This window comes from Thamnophis sirtalis, unplaced genomic scaffold (genome assembly GCF_051295495.1).
Source record: "Thamnophis sirtalis isolate CommonGarterSnake01/CBP01778 unplaced genomic scaffold, rThaSir2_p1.2 scaffold_9, whole genome shotgun sequence".
Lineage (NCBI taxonomy): Eukaryota > Metazoa > Chordata > Lepidosauria > Squamata > Natricidae > Thamnophis > Thamnophis sirtalis.
Genome location: NW_028261389.1, coordinates 29,190,537 through 29,208,868, shown reverse-complemented (window position 1 = coordinate 29,208,868; position 18,332 = coordinate 29,190,537). Strand labels below are relative to the sequence as shown.

Here is an 18,332-nt window from a genome sequence, read left to right as displayed (position 1 = left end):
ATTTCAGGTTTGGGTTTTGATAAAACAGGAAAATAGGAAACAGCCAGATTTCAAACAGGATAAAATCACAGAACTTCTTTATTATCTAAGTATTATAGGTATTCCTCAACTTATGACTTGTTACTTAGCAACCGTTCACAGTAAGGATGATCCCCCCCCCCCAGCCGTGGGATTCCAAATCTTTTCCTACTGGTTCTATGAGAGAGTGCTTCGCGCACGCATGCAGCATTCAAAGACCGCCCTCGGTGTAAGCACTGGTGAGCGGATTGTTGTTTAGTTCAGCTGAGAGATGGTAGTCCGCTCTGCCGCGTGAATCAGCTAAGCTAAAAAAACAAGGGAATATAGGACAAGGAACGGCAGTGGTGAGAGGATGGGGCCAATCAGAGGTGGTATTTGCCAGTTCTCCAAACTACTCAAAATTTCTGCTACCGGTTCGCCAGAACTGGTCCGAACCAGCTGAATACCACCTCTGCTTTCCCTAAACCTGATTTTGAATTTACAATGCCCACATCCCCCCATAGTAATGCGCTGGTTGGGTGCTTGGCAACCAGCTCACTTTTACAGTCATTTGCACATATTATATGACTGCACTTATGGCATTGGGGGGGGGGGGGCTGGTTTTCAGCATTTACTTCCAGATCCCTTTAACAACCATTATCATGGTGTTTGATTAATGACCGCTGCAAAAAATGCCAAAAAAACTCAGGTCCAGTCATGTGATGCCTTAAGATCGCAATGATTCACAACTGAAATCATGGCCTCCATTACAGTCCTAAGTCAACTAACTATAACTAAAGCTGGATCCCACTTGGTTTAACCCTCTGTTCAACAGTATTTAGGCAAACTGCAGGCTACTCCATTTGGAAAACTTCAGCTGGGTCAATTCTACTCCGTCTCTTGGCAAACTTTCCTTTCTGTTGTAACTTTATGACTGTGGTTTAGAAAATAATTTCAATTCACAAGGTAAATTGCCATCTTTTGCGTTTACATCATTATAGTGGCTAAACAGAAGCATCTTCTCCACAACAGTATTAAAGAATGTTAGAGAATTTCTTGCTGGATTCAGTAAACTATGTGGCCTTTTACTTCATTTCCAAGCACTTTTATTTCATTTCTGAGCACTTACATTTATCTGGAAGCCATAATTCCTCTGCACTGCATATTCTGTCACATCGGTGCAAGTTCGTAGGTCAATTTCTCCATCTAGATCATCTGCCTGAAAAGACCTCCAGAACGTAAGTGTTATGCAAATCATCTGGTCCAGGAATTTCCTATCTCCAATCTACATTTCCAGTCTACTGGAGCCTCCTCCTTCATCTTATGTGCTTCAGCTAAATAATTATTTCCAAGCTAAGCAATCCCATATTATCTTTTCAGTGTATAGAGAAGTACATGACACTTCTTTGTCACTTTTAAATAAGGACATCACTTCTACTTCCCCCCCAAGGAAATACATACAATCGTTATACAGTACTCTTCCCTTGAATACCACATCCAAAAGATTCCATGCAGGCTAGGCCACTTTCTTACCTCTTCAGCATTGGAATCCCTGTAGTACTTCAGGCTTGAATCTGTCAGCACAAACCAATGCTTTGTCCACTGTTGGCCAAACCATCAACCAAAGGAGAACAGGAAGACAAAATATAAGATGTGTTTGTTCTCAAAAACACCTTTCAACACCTATACTGCTTAAAAAGCACTCAGCCTCAGGTGTAGCCACTTAATTATGAAAAAGGGCTCTCCCAATTTATTTGTCAGCCATTTTTAACAAGGAACATACAACAGAATTGTGAAGACATGTTAGGCAAAGTATCCATATTGGTATTTTATGGATAAATATAATGCATTTATGATACAAAGCAAAAGCTTCTGTAAAGCATTACATTTGACTATAAAGAAAAATCAAAAGCATATTTAGTTTCCACATTTTAAAAAAGGGGTTGGCATAAAATCATTATTTCAGTGGGAATAGAAGAAAAAAAAAGAGTAAGAGTAAGAAGTAGAGTCCTAATAATTCTTCAAATGGAGAGGTGGGGATGATTGGGCTCCAATAATTCTTCCACCTTACCTCTCCTGGCTCATCCAATATGGACATCCATCCCTTCTTGAAATTCAGAAGATCTGGCTGGAAAGAGAGATGAGGACAGAACAGATTTAATACAGAGCACACAAGATTAAACTGACCAATCCCTGTCCTTGTTCTCTCCAGTATGCAATGATTATCATTCATAAATTTTGACAAAGAAGGTGGCACAATAGGACCTTTCCGTGCATTCTAGAACAGTGCCCCCCCCCCAACCTTTTGGGCACCAGGGACCGGTTCCAAGGAGAGAAATTTTTCTGTGGGCCAGAAGGGGCATGGTTTTGCATGCTGCATGCACCCCACAGATGGGGCTTCATTTTGCGTGGCCCGTTTTCCGGCATGCCACAACCCAGTGCCAATCCACAGACCGGCGGTTGGGGGACCTGGGTTCTAGAAGATGGAAAAGACTAGATTAAAGCATACATTGGGGAAGTGTACAATAAACCCTTGAAAACATGAAAAAGAAGTCACACATAGATCCATTACTACATTCCCCCCCCCCCCCCCCGCATATGACTCATTAACACCGCTTTACAACTACAAGTAACTCTCAAAGATTAGTTTCTGGGTTTTTTATTTTAGCCTTCTGGGAATTGTAATAATAAGAAAAGGATTCAGATGAAAGGGTTTCCTTCCTTAAAGCTCTTACTTGGTTTCTATGCAGAAAGAAGATGAGAGACCACGTCCTCTACAGTATATCTCCCCAATCTATCTACACAATCAACCAGACCTCTTTTATGTATTCAAAACATCCACATCCCCCCATTTCCCTGAATCACAAGAATGTACATTAAAACACAAAGAATAGCAAGCATCTACACTTACAGCTTCCAGAATATCTAGGAGGCTTATAAGCTTATTTAAAAACAACAGGCACGCAAACAGGTCTTTCTCACTGTATCACTATATAAATGCCTTTAGGGGAATAATAAGGATTACTGCTTTTCCTGTATTACAGTTGTAGAACTAAAAAGAAACTTTTTTGTTGGCCCAAATTCAGTTATTAGATGTGTAGTAAAAGTGGTACTGAACCCCAAAGCAAAGTGAATTTATTGTCGCTCTAAAATAGAGGAAGGCTTTGTTCTTAATATAGTGTGTGTGAATATACATGTTGTCTATATGTAGCAATGTTCTGGACTAGCTGACTATATTTGGTCAGATTTCTGTTACATTCCATTTTCAAAGAATTAAAACATAATTTTATTTATTACTTAATACCCTGACTTTCCTCAGGGTAGATAAGCATTTATTGCCATATAAGCTGTTATGATACGGTACATACACGATGTGCTACTTATTCTATTCTTGGCTCCATTTCCCACTTGCTTATGGCAGACAAAATTAGAGATTTTAACCAAAAAAAAAAAAAACCCTTTCCTAAGTTCTGGTAACTCATAAGGCAGGAACAACATATAAAAAGTGAGCTGTATTGTTTTAACAGCTTCATGTACTGGTGTTATTTAACATTAATGTTGTTTGTACAATACATTTATTAGCTCATACGTATTAAATTTGTTTGCATAACCACATTAAATCTCAAATAAATTAGTAATCACATCTCTGATAATTAGATAGACATAATGCAGCAACAACAATACAGAAATTGTTTGCCACTGCCTTCTTTTGGGTTGTTTTCTTGATTTCATAACGTTGCTTACAGCCCTGGCATTCCATGGGGCTCCCCATCCAGGACTAGGTCAGAAGCTCCTTTCTCTGAGACATTTTAAAAGGTGCTCAATCCATAGTGATTGATTAATAAACACATTTAAATTTACCTATATGAATAAGTAATTAGACTTGAAATAAATGAACTACCCACATTTTTTTCCAGAAAAAAGACACATTTTTTTCATCATTTACACAAATTATTCCTTATGGGCAGCATCTTTTTGTGTATTTTCAAAAATAATAATAATAATAATTTGAACTTTTTTTTAAAAGGTTATCATCCTGCACTATGAATCACATCTTTTTTTTAAAAATGCATTTTCCTTTTTCCTCGTACAAGACACGGTGCAAACAAATCATAGTTAAGCTCTGCTTAACATAGGAGGTGTAATGTATAAATATTAAAATCACCCACTCAAGGCTATGGCACAAGTCAGATTTGAGAAAAAAACTTAATGTAAAGCAGGCAGTAGAAACTTCTCAGGTGAGCCAGAAGCTTTCCACCTTTGCCATTCCCTTCCTGTTTCTGCTAGCAAACTCTTACACCTCATAAACATAGGTAGGGTGGATGCCATTCAAACCAAATTTGTAACGCCACACATGCCAGCTGTTGCTGCACCCCAACCAGTTTGGCTTCCTAGTTCAGGACAGCTGCCATAGGAAGATCTCTCTGGTTTCAGACAAATAAAAAGGATACTAACCCCCTTCAAACACAGAACACAACAGTATTTGGATGCACTATGTAGTTCTAGTGTTATAATAAAGCAAAATAAGACGCCAACAAAAATATTTAAATCGGTTATATAAGCTCTGTTTACACAAGCAAAATGAGCCTAGGCTTCAAATCCTATAGAATATATGAAATAATATATCCATACCAGAGATCTGTCTGCAGCAAGAAAAGCATTTATAGAGAAACCATCCAATGACTTCATCTGCCACATTCTCCACTCAGGGATACAGTATTTAGAAGCAGTTCTTGGATGGATCCTCAGATGTCGCTGACTTTCCAATACTTCTAAGAAAGGATCAAGTTGAGTCTGCCCATTCAGCTGGAAGGAAACTTTCTCTGCTTCCATCTCAAAGGACTGAGTTTGGTTACACCCAAGCTGATGGGCAGGCCTACCGAAGCATGCTATGCCCATCCCTGATTGTACAACCTGATTTGATACGGGGGAAGGCCACCTGTTGCTACAACTACAAATCCCAACCTATCATTTCGGTTAGCTTTGTAGATGGCTTCCGACACGAATGTGACTTAGTTTGCTGAGGTGCAGAAACTTGATATCAATAGGAAAACACAAAGAAAAAAAAACACTACATGGAAACTAGAGCCGGGAAAGCAAGGTTTTCTCATCCCTATGTTTCTAGCCACTGGAAAATGAGAGATGGTGTCCAGACATTGAATGTGTGAAGACAACAGGGAAATTAGGATCTTTTCTATGTACATCCTCAGTATTTGTCCATTGGTATTTAATAGATGGTAGTTCTTAGGTTTCTTAGCATAGCAGGAGATGCTAATACCTTTTGGTGCCCAGCAAGATTTCTGCCATTCTTGACTTGGAACATTTTAAAAAAGAAATGTTTAATTTTAAAAAAGCATCAGCTAATGACATTGTTTTTACTTTCCAATGCCAATCAGCTCCACAAGTACAGGTAGTTCTCAGCTTACAACAGTTCATTTAGTAACTGTTCAACGTTACATAGGCACTGAAAAAAGTGACTTATGACCATTATTCATACTTATGACCATTGCAGCTTCTCCATAGTCATGTGATCAACATTTAGACACTTGGCCACTGACTATTGTTTATGACGGTTGCAGTGTCTGGTTCACTGACAAATGCGTGGCGAGAAAACCGCGATGTCGAAATCGCGCCCACATAGGCGCACTGACAAAAGTGCACCATCAACAAACAACGCGAAAATAACGCAAGAACCCTAACCCTAACCCTTACCTTAACCCTAATCTTGCTTCTGTTGGTGCTCTTTTGTGGGCGCGCTGTCGACGTTGCGGTTTTATCGCTGTGGTTTTGTCGGCGCGCTGTTGTCGGGCGCGTATTTGTCGGGTCACGGCAGTGTCCCTGGCTCCTGGGATCACCTTTTGTGACCTTTTAAAAAGATAAATCAATGGGGAAGCCAGATTCGCTTAACAACCATGTTACTAACTTAACAACTTCAGTGATTCATTTAACAACTGCGACAAGAAAGGTAGTAAAAATGAGGCAAAATCCAGTTAACAACTATCTTGCTTGGCAATGAAAATTCTGGGCTCAATTGTGGCCAAGTCAAGGACTATCTGTATTTTTTAAAAAAAAAATAAAAATGATGGATGGCTGCTACCAGAGTTTTTATTTGGATGTATGCCAGTTTAAAAAAGGATAAAAAAATATAAGAGGCAGCACCTAGCAGGAGAAGGGAGATGAAATTATCCGATCTGAATGAGAAAGAGCCCCTATTTCAGAGTAGCTATTGAACAGGGGATATGATCTATTCTCAAACTGGTCCTCGCACTTCCGACTGTTGCAGTGTCCTTGTGGCCATGTGATTGTGATCCAGGCACTTGGCAACCAAGTTGCATTTATAATGTTTGCAGTATCCCAGAGCCACATGATCGCCATTTTGGACCCAGATTGGGCACAAATTGTTGGGGCCAATATGTGGACTCTGTAGACCACTTAGAGAAGGCCGTAAAGCACCGTGAAGCCGTATACAAGTCTAAATGCTATTGCTATTGGTGGGCTTCCCAATCAGCTTCCCACAAGCAAAGCCAATGAGGAAGTTGGAGTTCCTTAATGACTGCATGATTCACTTAGCAACTGGGGCAAAAAGGCTTGTAAAAACAAGGTGTGGCCACGTGATAGTTCCCTTAAGACCACTTCACTTAACGACAGAAATTCTAGTCCTGATTGTGGTCAAAAAGTGAGGACTGCCTCTAGCCAACCACTCTAAAGAGATTTATTTCAATTTCAATAGATTCCTACATGCCAGACAAGTAAGGACAATCAAAGTCATGAAGAAAATGTGTAAAATTTTGTTTCTGTACCTGAAAAAGCTGCAGGGTAATTTTCTTGCCTATTAACTAAGTTTCATGTATGCATTCTACCATAATATTTTATAGCAGTAATTTTATTTGTTTCCTAATACAATCTGATAGCTTATTAGTAACCTTGACTATCACTAAGTATTGTATCTTTTTATTCTTGATGAATGTATTTTTGTTCTCCTTATGTACACCAAAGACAAATTCCTTGTGTGGCCAATCACACTTGGCCAATAAAGAATTCTATTCTATTTTACCTGGTATCTATGCAATGGATTCAAAATGGTGGGAATCAATGTCTTTTTAAATGGCCTAAGACCAAAGTCTTGGAAGGACCAATTATTCTCTAGGAACTTCAACAACTACACTAGGACCTTCCACATACGTTATATATAATTCCGATCGTTTCCCATCAAATTATAGAAGAGCTTTAAAATATCATATCATCCTTGACTTACGATCATAATGGTGACCAGAACTTCTGTTGCTAAGCAATGCAGTTATTAAGTGAGTCATCCCCAACTTTACAACTGATACCACCTGTCTCCCACGGCACCTGCCCAACCAATTTGATCCTGCAGAGTTGGTGTACTCGGAAACAATGTTATCTAATGGGATCCTGGAAATCTGCCTTCTCTCTGCAGCAGAACCTGCCCTCTGAAACAAGAGTCACAAGCAAAATTCAGATGGCCCTGATTCTAATGGCCCCATTATGATAAAAGGAGCTACTTCTAGCTCCCCATGACCAAGCCTTAAGAACTAGCGCATACAAAAATTGAGAAGACAGCAACAGACAGCAAATGCAAATTTTTACAAAGAAGTGGGAGAAATGGTGGATGCCAAGTTAGCTGCTGGAAGAGGCTTGCACTGACGGACTACAAATGACATGACAAACTATGGTTTTGGAGGGGGGGGGAGGGAGAGGCTCTTTCTCAAGAAGCTAAAAGACGAATCAGCTTTGAATCCTTGGTATGCCGAAAGAGCCCCTCCCTTCTGCAACCAGCGCCAGATTCCATCACATTAGAATATCTGCAAGAAATACCATTTGCCTACGAGCAAAAACCTGGTGCAATCACAAAATAGACAAAGTAATAGCCAATGATGAAGCTAAAGTGCTCTGGGGTTCTATAATTCAAACAGACAAGCACCTGCCACATAACACCCCAGACGTAAGAGTTATTGATAAGATAAACAAGAAAAAAAAGTCTGGATACTGGACCTGGCAGTACCTGGAGACAGCAGAAAAGAAGTGAAGGAACTAGAGAATATTACAAAATACAAAAACATGCAAATGGCAGTAGAACAATTGTGGCAAAAGAAAGCAAAGATAGAACCGTCTCTTAAGTTGCCATTATTTTTTTTTTGTAACACAATTTTATGGAATAGTTGATCTTGGCACCTTCTACATATACAGGTATTGTATACATCGGGGAGGGGGTGTCAAACTCAATTTCATTGGGAGCCACATTAGGGTTGTGTTTAATCTCGGGGTGGCCAGCAGGGGACATGGGCAGCTCATGTCAGAGGTGCTATGGTGGCCCGAGTTCTCTGGCAGCAAAAACAGGCTCCCGAGCTCCATTTTCAGCTGCAATGGCCTCCTGAAACCCTCTGCTCACAAAAATGGGAGGTGCCTCTGCCCGCAAAATTGGAGCTTGAGAGGAGCTCCATTTTGGTGGGCAGAGCCAACGCAGGTCAGTCCTTCGCTGTTTCCAGGGCAGTCCCGCAGGCCAGATTTAAGCACCCCGGAGACCAGATCCACCCTGTGGGCCTTGACTTTGACACTAACAATTAACAAGAATAGTAGAAAAGATGTGTCCTACAAGAAAACAACCATCAGCAAATTAAATAACATCATAAGTATTACATTTCAGCCTAAAACAACATGCTATAAAATAGAATGGAATAGAATAACAGAGTTGGAACGGACCTTGGAGGTCTTCTAGTCCAATCCCCTACTTAGACAGGAAACCCTATACTACATGTAGTAAAGTGTGTGTGAGTGTGTGTGTGTGTGTGTGTGTATGTATGTACACGTACTCGTGCATTTCACAAATCCTCCTGCAAGTCTGAAGAGGCCTATGCTGCATGAGATTAAAAAGAATAAAATTTGCTTACCCTGCTAAAATGAAGTTGATCAGGAATATGATAATAGCGTGCAAGTACGCCAAGAATGTAAATACCAAAGAAGGAAAGGAATTGCTTAGGATGGCAAAAGGGGAGAAGAAGAAGAAAGGAATGCTCATAAGACATCGACCAAGTGTGAGGTCTAGTAGTTTTACAGCAAGATTGCATAAAAGGGGAGTCAACAGTTCCTGAGAGAATGACAAATATCTTAGATGTCTGAGAGGTTTGGGAGCCACCTCTCATGCTCCTAAGCATAAAAACTAAATAATAAAGCCATAATGTCCTGAAGTTTCCTCCAAGTCAAAAAGTCAAAAGCCACGTGGAAAAAAGGGAGGCTAAATAAGTCAGGAATCTTTGGAGCACAATTTAATAATAATAATAAATAAAACCTAGCTCAATGAAATTGCTGAGCAGTTTAAGCAGACTGGTTTTCTGGCCAAATTGGTTTCTTTGCCTATGGCTATTTCACAGGATTGTGGAGAGGATTAAAATGGCACAAAGTCCATGCAAACTTTGGACGCCAAGTCAAGAGAAAGCATAAAGCAACCTGTAGCATGGACATTAGGACAACCCTCCAATTCCATTCCTACTTTCGATTTACAGTGGCTTATCTTGGCAGGGAAAGGCATAATCTTTTTCACATGCAAGTCAAACATATACTGCCAAAAGCAATTAGCAAATTTAAATAGACAAAAGTTAGTACACTAATTCCCTGTTACCCAGGCGTTTGGTCGCAAGAGCTGACCAAATAATAATATAAACTTGATGAAAAGGAGGTGAGTTCAAATTTCACTGTTGTCGGTGGCTGTGCAATCTACCTTTCCTCAACTTAAGACTTTCAGATACACAAGACATCCTACTATTATTAGCCAGCATAGCTCTGGGTAGTCCACACACCTGAGTCTATAATGATGAATTAGTTAATTAAGGGATTACTCAATGGATACATTAAAGCATTCTTGGTCACTGTGCAGTTATGCTAAAACGAAACTGAGCCATCTGCAGCAATGATCTGATTCTAACCAAACTTCATGATCCGACATAAAAGGCTGCTGTTATCTACAATCTCTCTGAACTTCACATTCTCCAATATACCTGAAATTGGAAAACAACAACCTGCTCGTGTTTTTCAGAAATGAGGTTACAGAACCCAATTGAAAGTATTTCACAAAATCCATCAAATCAGAATGGTTCATCACAATTAAATAGTGCATCCACCCAAAAGCAAACAGGACTTCGTAACTAGGGCAGAGAAAAAGCAAGCAAACAACAAGCCCTTTAATAAAAAGGTTATATGACAGAGAATGAGAAATGTTCTGGACACAGCGCTAGAGAAAACCAAACATGGCATTGTGTTCTCCACCTTAACCACAACAATTTCTGTACTTCAAAAAATAAATCCGGCTTTCTCTACCTGACGCCTTACTAACAATGTGTTGGGACTGTCATAATCAAAACCCACAGCTCAACGTATCTTGAGGATACCAAGCAGTGGTGGGTTTCTGCCGGTTCGCATCGGATCGGGGGAACCGGATGGTTAAATTTACCGATCTGGTGAGAGGAGGTTTGACCGGTAGACCCAGAAGTAACTTCTGGAATGCCTGCCCCAGCCCTGTCACCCACCCGTCCGGAAGCTGCTCCATCGTTCGCTCCCCCCGCCTGTCCGCACTATCCTAACCCAATTCGGTGTCAAGTCCCATACCTGGCAGTGGAGGTAGTGAATGGAGAAGCATGGAGAGGTCCAGCGGCACAATCCACCAGACAGCAGCGGCAAGCTCAGGAATTTTCTCCTGGATTCCTCTCTATCATGCCTCCTCCGATCTCCCAAAGTTCTTTCACCAGCATGTGACAGCTTTCTACTGGATTCCTCTCTGTCCTGCCTTCTCTGATCTCCCTAATTTCGGCCATTAATCCTCCAGTTGTCTATTTTTGGGAGGTTTTCCCCTCTCCCCCCCCCCTTCATAGGAGTCCCAAAAAGTTTTGCCACATGGCTTGGGGGTAGTGGTCATGTGACTAAGTGTGCATGAGTGATGTCAAGTTGGCCATACCTGCCCGGTCACATGACTGCCAACCCACGCCCACAAAATAGGCCACACCCACAGAATAGGTTCTAAAAAAATTTGAAACCCACCACTGCTACCAAGCTAAGAACATCTATAAAAGGCCTGACCAAGATTTAATTTTTTTCTTTAGAGCAGCACTGAATTACTCTGGCAGTGTACAATCTTTGGGTGAACAAAGGTCACACATAACATTTGAGGGGGAAGTGAGAGTGACTCACTTCCCCCTCAGGTTGGGGCTGAGTTTTATTTTTATATATATGTAGTCCTTGAATTACGGCCATACAGGACCCTGGAGTTATGGTTATAAGTCATTAAAAGGGTCACTGTGCGACCGTACCTGATTTTACAATCTTTTTTGCAGCGGTCATTAAACAAACCTGTTTTACTGAATGGGTGTGGGGAGGAATTGGTTTTGGTTTTTTGCCAAAAACCAGCTGAAAACTGACCAAAAAAACCCCACTGAAAATTGTGGTCACATGAATTCTGGAACTGGGTCATAAGTAGTTTTTGGAAGGTCTGCTAGAATTTATTAAGTAAAGACTACCTATACATATAAGTTTCATTAAAAGATTTTAAAAGAATATACAAATTAACCAAGAACTAATATAAAGTAAAGAAAGAGAAGAAAGGAGAGAAAAATAGACAAAAGGGCAAAAAGATAAAAAGAAATAGAAGAAACTTCTGATTTTCTTTGCAGCAAATACACGAACAATTACAACATTCTCTCATATTCTATGTCTGCAAAATGGAAAGACCTCTTTTTTTCTATTAACTATTTTTTTAAAATCATCAAAACCAAGTTCTTTTTTTCCTGATTTATGTCTATAAGGGTTTTCAGGCAGCAATAAAATGCTGAGGGCTGAGTTTTGGAACATTTCACCTTAATTTAGTGACGCATCTATTTAGCCAGTATTTCATCCTAGTCATACCCACAGGAACATTAAGGAACATCAAGCAACCTGAAAAAGGATACCTGAGGACTGCAAGCAACTTTAGAGATTTAGCACACCTGGCTCTGCTGACCTGGATTCAAATTTCCAGCTTCAGAGCTTCATCTATACAACCTAGTTACTTTGCTCCCTCTTGCAAGACTTAGCACATTTTTCAACACTACTTGTGGTTTAAACTTGGAAGAAACTCTATATATGAGATATTATCATTCAAGGATACTAAATCAACTTGAACTGTTAAGAGATTTTGAGTTTATTTATAAAAGAGTTGCATGTAAATGTCTTTAACATTAGAAAGCAAAGTAAAAAAATATTTTTACCCCACTTCACTGCAGATATAAACATCCTTATGCAAAACAGTATAATTTGCATAGGAAAAATAAGCTCATTTTTTTTCTAAAATGCTATAATAATGAATGGCTACCTTTGGCTGCACTGGACCAGACTACTGCAAGGTCATTCCAATTTGCAAATTCAGATCTGGAACCATCACTGTAAGATGTACCAGTCAAAGTAATTTTACACATAGATATTGCAGAAGTATAACCTATTTGTGGGTTTGAAAAATACAACTTTTGCTGTACATTTTTTAAAAAAAGCAATGTCTCCTGATAGATATGTTTATTTGTGATGTGTACATTGGAATGGACCGTTTATAAGATGTTCTTATATAATCACCTGTGTATACAGGTAGTCCTCGAATTGCAACCACAATTGGAATGGAAAATTCAACATTAAGTGGTGCAGTCGTTAAGCAGGACACCCATTTGACTGCGACCTTTCCTGCCAGCTTCCTCACTGACTTTGCTTATCGGAAGCTGGCTTGGAAGATTGCAAATGGCGATCACATGATTGCAGGATGCTGATCATGATTATGTAACCATGATGGGATGCTGTGGCCTCCATAAATACGATGACTAGGTTATTTTCAGGGCCCTCATAACTTTGATCAGTCGCTTATCAAAAGTGTGTAAGTTGAGGCATATTTAATTTGTATAAAAAAGAGGCAATAGCCAATTTCTTTTTAAAAGTTCCTTTGATTTACATTGATTTAAAAATTGATTTAATTTACATCTGAGCAGAATCAGAAAGAAAGACACTGTTGAGGAAGAGAAAGATGCTTCATCCTTCGCCTGCATAGCTAGGCCATTCTGAAAATGGACCCAAAAGGAGGATAAAAAAATCAAATCCAGCCTAAATATCTGGCTGACTGTGTGATGAACTATACTAATAAAAAACAAAAGAGAACAATGTTCAGCTCAATTCTGCCTTAGGTTTTGGTATTAGCAATTTGAGAAGTAGAAAAAAAAATATTCATTTACTGTGTGGAATATAAAACACGTGTAACAGAAGAGATTCTAACGTAATGATATACACTAGACAGCAAAGGTAAGTAGAGCAGCGAGGGGTGTTCTGCTGTGCTACGTGATTTAGATTAGCTAGAAAGCAGGAAATAAATTGCATGTCGCAGCTGATCGTCGGAAACACCGGTTCGCTTGAACCAGTAGCATGTTTTTACTACCAGTTCGCGTAAACTGGTAGCTTTTTTTTACTACCACTTCGGATGAACTGGCCCAAACTGGTAGCATTTCACCCCTGCCTTCCATCCAAAGGAGGGTGATTTAAAAGTTTTCTATTGACCGAGAATTCTGTACAATTGTATCAGTCTTAAAAATTCCATTTCTGAGAAAAGGAATCTAAACACATGGTTCATGTTCTTGACACATTTCACTTACAGTTTTTGGCCAATTTAGTGATGATCTGCAGTGAAACTGGGAAATGGTGAATGCAGTTCTTCTGGAGCTTTTGGACCCCCCAGTTGCTTTCAGAATTATCAACAAGACACCCTACTAGATTATCTGATGGAACTGGGCCTTATAGGAGAAGCTTTTACTATAGTTTCAGCCTTTCATATAAAGCAATACTCAGAATGTGGTGGTTGGGAACTTCTATTTAATATTAAAGCTTTGATCTAAAGTATTCCATAGATTCCCTTGTGTTCTCTCTGTAGTGTAACATCTACATCAAATTGCAGGGGAGCACAATAGCAGGGTGTTATCCAGACTGATGAACCCAGTTCCAGTGTTTATTAGCATTTAGATATTTTACCTTTGAGTCTTGCTTAAGTCCAAATAATGGATTGGATGAAGGAGAACAAGGTGAAACTTATGTAATATTAATGTGTTACTGATAAATAGGTAACTCAACTCAGTGACTGAGGTCCAGACTGTTTTGTACAGGGTTGTACTCCTCCAGAAAGAGAAAGAGGGCAATTATAGCAAAAGTGTATTTGCACAATTGTGGGTAATGCCAATTCACTAATAATTATTCTAGGCTAGCAGCATTTAATGAGAATGACTATGCTGACTACATCTGACTATTGCAACTTACTGTACATGGGCTACTCTTAAAAAGCATCTAGCAACTCCAGTACAACTACTGTATATAAAATGTTTCAGTCTAAATATATATGGTTCTGCTTATATCAGGAATTACTTTTCCTTGCATGAATTTGTTAAAATGGATAGAAGAGTGAGAGTCCCCTTTGAAGATCTCCTTGCTATCAGAGGTTTGCTGGGGAATTCTGGGAGTTGGAAATCCACACATTAAAGCTGCCAAGATTGAGAAACACTGATCTGAAAGTCTTTGTGGGCATATCTTTTACTAGTTTTTCATGTTAATATTAACAGTGATTCATATTTTGATTTTTGGGAATTGTTAAAAAATGATAGATGGTTTGAATATTGTTGGGGTAGAAAGATGGAACATAAATCAAACAATGTTTCACAAACTATAATGTCTAGTTTTTAACATGCCAAATCAAAAACAAGTAAGATACATTATAGTACCTTATAGCAGAATTGGCACTGCATCTTAACAAGCGGTCGTCCACAGCTTACATAGCTTAAAATCAAAAACTTAAAATTAATCCTTATTTGTAAGCTATCACAGATCATTGCCTCTTTGGATGAAACTCAAAGGCTTTGTTTCAACACGAGGATCAAGCATCGCTATGCAGTTTTGTGTTTATTTCACAAAAGTTCAGCTGCCACAAATTCCAAGATTTCCCCCCACCGCCTTTTCTTTTAGCATTTGTCCTACTTGTTGAGGAGTTTGCTGGAAGGCTCTGTGCTTGCCTACTTCGCAAAGCAAAGGCATGATGCAAGGAGAGGTTAGTTCTTCAGCAGGCTAATCAGCGAACTTGATGCTGCTTGGGAGCTGAAAACAGAGAATGGGCCAAGGTCACCCAGCTGTCTTCTCTGCCTAAGGGAGAACCAGAACTTTGGTCGTCCTACCGCTAGCCCAGCACTTAATTCCAGCACCTAACCACCACAACTGCAGCATATTGGCACTCATTCTCAAGAAAAATGCAGCTGCTTTAAATTCTTGCAGAAATATGTAACATTTCTATCATGTGTAATCCACAGCAATTTTTGGAACGGAATTGGAAGCACTGATCTGCCCTTTCTTCAATTGCCATGCCTTGGGAGAGAGACTGAGACTCAAACCTCATTAACATATTAAATTACTTATCATTATATTTGAATATCTTTATAGGAAGCCACCATGGGTGACATTCCCTTATACTTCTATGCAAATTATTGTTTGTTGCCATTTATTAACTACTAATTCCTTTGGGTTAAATGCTGAGGCATGCATGCCTGTAACATAGACTTCACTGTAGAGGACATATTGCCTCCAACAATTATGACCAAAGCACACGTCTGTTTAGGGGTAAAGAAAGATCACCTGACTGTTTTGCATACAAGAGCCATTAGAAGAATGTTCCTGTGTAAGCACTGAGTGAGAACTCACTAAAACTGAATTAATAAAAACAACACTGTCAAAAGGAAGAAAGAAATGTCAGCAGTATCAAGGGATTTGCATCGTCTACTCTAGCTAGGGAGATAAAATTCAGCACTATTAAAGATTTTTTTAAAAAAAATAAATAAACCACCTCTCCCCTTTGCCCTGTAGCCAAAGCTTGACAATCAACTCCACCCACAATAAAAACAGGGAGAACGGAAAACCAAAAAGAGGAAAATCTAACCAGGAATTATGCCATGTTTATGGAACTGTGACTCCACACAGACCTCAAGACAGAAAATCATTTTCACATGCCCATTTCCACCTCCTCTCTAAGTAATCATTCTGAGCCAGGAGTGCGGAGGGTGGTCAGAAGGGCTAAGAGAAGAGGAAAAGGAGTGGTGTCTCCAGGAAGGATAGGAAGGGCTGCAGGATGTTAATGAGGCAGTAGGAAGCACGGAGCAAAACTCAGGGTCATGGCTTTCCCCTAATATGGTTGTGAAATCACTTGAAGCCTTCATTCTTCATGCAGCCAGCATAAATAACCAAATGCTATCAACACACACATACTCTCTCATTATTCCAGCCCTCTCTCACAGACTTCGGGACATTACAAATATCCCTCGATCACGGCTCTGCCCTCAGATCTATGCAGAGGCATTTCATGGCCGCTAAACTAAAAGGTAAAAGAGCCGAGATTCCTCATTTATTTTCTCCTCTTCCACAACAGGCTCTTTCACCTCACAATCTGACAAGCAGGAGGCCTCACATCAGCCACCATGACCGACTGGCAAGTCTGTTTCCTGCCAATTGACCTGGGAAGGTAAGATTTTTGCCAGGGGCATCAACTTGTTGCTGCATTCAGTTTGTTCAATCTCAGGCTCAGTAATTCTGCTCCAGGGTCACAAAGCATTGGAGAAAGGTCCATAATGCAGATTTACAACAAAAAGCAGACAAAGCTTTTGATTGTTTCAGCATTAGTCCTCCTGTGCCCCATATCCCTTTCCACAACCCAGCCCATCACCCTTTCAGGAACAATCTCCTCTCCAGGTTCCTTAGTTTCTTAAGCATGATAAGAAACACCATTATTGCCAACTATTTCAAAAATTCCACAAAATGTTGGCTGCTACTCTTCTCTGTAAAGATGCGGAATGAAATGTTGAATATTTTTCAGCAAGCAGGAAGCCACACATTGTTTATTTATATTGCAATATACTTTATAATGTCCAATTCACAGGCGAAGGAAAAGAAACAGATCCAGAGAATATGTCTGCTTGGCTAAGTTCCCCCCACCCCAAACTTTTCCACAAAGTAAGTCTAACAACTCATATGCAACAGCTATTAAAAAAAAAACCCTGTACTTTCCAAATCAACAAGATGTTCATCTCAAAACTGCTCCATGCTATGATTACAACACACCCACTCCCAGGAGGTCAAAATGGGAAAGAGAAGAAGTTGAAGACAAGAGATTGCACAAAGCCAATTTTTTTAGGCCTGCCTAGGAAAGATGGTAGGTTCTGGGACATGCAAAAGAGTATTTTCCCCACCCAGGAGCAGCGGCTCTTCCTAGTTATAAACATTATCTGCTCTACGGATATGGATATTTTATGAACACAATACTTTCATGGGAATACCTTTTCTGCCTGGAATAAGCGTTCAACATGTATTTAACAGACTTTTCTACAGAATTCGTTATCCGCTATCCAACGAAAGAATTCTGTGTTACCGAGAAAGCTTGCATGGTCTTTTTTCCAGTAAAAGTTAGAAACTTATCAAGCCAGTTTCTGCTTGTTCTGCCCACATTTTTTTTTTTCCATCTCCCCTACGGGAAGGGAAAGGAGAGAACCGGCGTCCGCCGTTTTCAAGCCAAAGCGGGATCGGGGGGATCTCTCGCCCTCCGTTTCTCCCTTCCGAAAAAGCTGCCGGCGCAAAATCTACCCAAGTCATCCCGGCGCGCTGCCGAGCTCGTGTGTGCAAACGCGTGACCTCTCCCCAAAAAGAGAGGAAAAACGAACCCGTTGGAGGAGGAGGCAGGCCTAAAAAGCGGGGAAGTCCAGGTGTCAGCCCACCTTTAGGGGAGGAAAAGCGGAGAAAATCGACCCCTCGAAGCCGAAAGGTAGCGGATTGCCCGACCGCTCCGCTTGACCGGGCACGCCCTCCCTCCATAGACAAGCAACCGGAATCCGCGGTCACGAAAACCTCAGGACCGACGCTTACCGTCATGCTGCCGTCTAAAGCGAACGGCTATCAAGCCTCCTCGGGGATGTTTTAGTTATCGCCCCACGTAAGCGGCGCTAAAGTCACCGCCGACCGCAGCGACATCCATGGCCATTTCTCGCCTTCCCTTCGCTCAGGACTTCTCCGATCCGCCCAGGAGAAACTTTTTTTCCCCCTCCTCCTTTTTCCTCAAAACTTCCTGAGAGGCTCTTCCCCGCCAATAGGAACGTATCGAGTTGCAACGTTCGTGACGCGCTATTACCGAGAAGCCAATGAGGGAGCGAGAACGGAGATGGGGCGGAGCCCAACTGCCCCGAGGCGAGAGTAACCAATGGTGGAGGCGGGCGCGAGAGACTAAAGCGGCCGAGGGAGAATAG

The 18,332-nt window shown here is 40.5% G+C and overlaps 1 protein-coding gene across 1 annotated transcript in view; it reads right to left on the bottom strand.

Moving 5' to 3' along the window:
* TRIOBP (TRIO and F-actin binding protein) overlaps positions 1–18,332 on the bottom strand; it is a 58,860-nt gene that overhangs the window by 15,178 nt on the left and 25,350 nt on the right. The window contains exons 8-11 of the mRNA XM_087722543.1: positions 4,630–4,839; positions 2,069–2,125; positions 1,531–1,599; positions 1,127–1,216 (exon numbers count right to left, since the gene is read on the bottom strand). Coding sequence (XP_087578669.1) covers positions 1,127–1,216; positions 1,531–1,599; positions 2,069–2,125; positions 4,630–4,839 — 426 coding nt within the window. The remainder of the gene's footprint in view (positions 1–1,126; positions 1,217–1,530; positions 1,600–2,068; positions 2,126–4,629; positions 4,840–18,332) is intronic.